This window comes from Myotis brandtii, unplaced genomic scaffold (genome assembly GCF_000412655.1).
Source record: "Myotis brandtii unplaced genomic scaffold, ASM41265v1 scaffold940, whole genome shotgun sequence".
In the NCBI taxonomy this organism is placed as follows: domain Eukaryota; kingdom Metazoa; phylum Chordata; class Mammalia; order Chiroptera; family Vespertilionidae; genus Myotis; species Myotis brandtii.
The window spans coordinates 950,534-950,997 of NW_005371877.1; the positions used below are offsets into that span (position 1 = coordinate 950,534).

General features: G+C 68.8%; 1 protein-coding gene across 1 annotated transcript in view; it reads left to right on the forward strand.

The window, feature by feature from the left end:
* The window catches only part of CTSD (cathepsin D), a 10,383-nt gene that overhangs the window by 5,970 nt on the left and 3,949 nt on the right, over window positions 1–464 (forward strand). Inside the window, exon 5 of the mRNA XM_014533108.1 lies at window positions 325–443. Within this exon, the coding sequence (XP_014388594.1) occupies window positions 325–443 (119 nt within the window). The remainder of the gene's footprint in view (window positions 1–324; window positions 444–464) is intronic.

Sequence of the window (464 nt, forward strand, 5' to 3'; positions counted from 1 at the left end):
GGCCTGGGAGGCGGCTGTGGGCTGGACGCCGGGGAGGAGGGAGCGAGGCTCTGCCCCAGCAAGTGGGCAACGTGCTGCTCCCAGTTGTTCGACACCAGGCAGGCCGGCCCCAGGGCTCCGCTTTCCGGGTGAACCTGTCCTGCCAGCCTCGTTTCTCGTGGGCTGGGCCCGTGGCGGCCGGGATGGGGCAAGACCAAGTCTGGTGCCAGCCCACTGTCCCGGGCCCGTGGGAGGGGGGCCTGGCGGGGGGAGCCTGGTTTCAGTGTGGGGGTCGAGGGTCAGAGGCCACAGCGGGCAGCAGCTGACGTGCTCCCGATGGCATAGGGATCCACCACAAGTACAACAGCGGGAAGTCCAGCACCTACGTGGAGAACGGCACGACCTTCGACATCCACTACGGCTCGGGCAGCCTCTCCGGGTACCTGAGCCAGGACACCGTGTCGGTGAGCTCCTCCCTTCTGGGC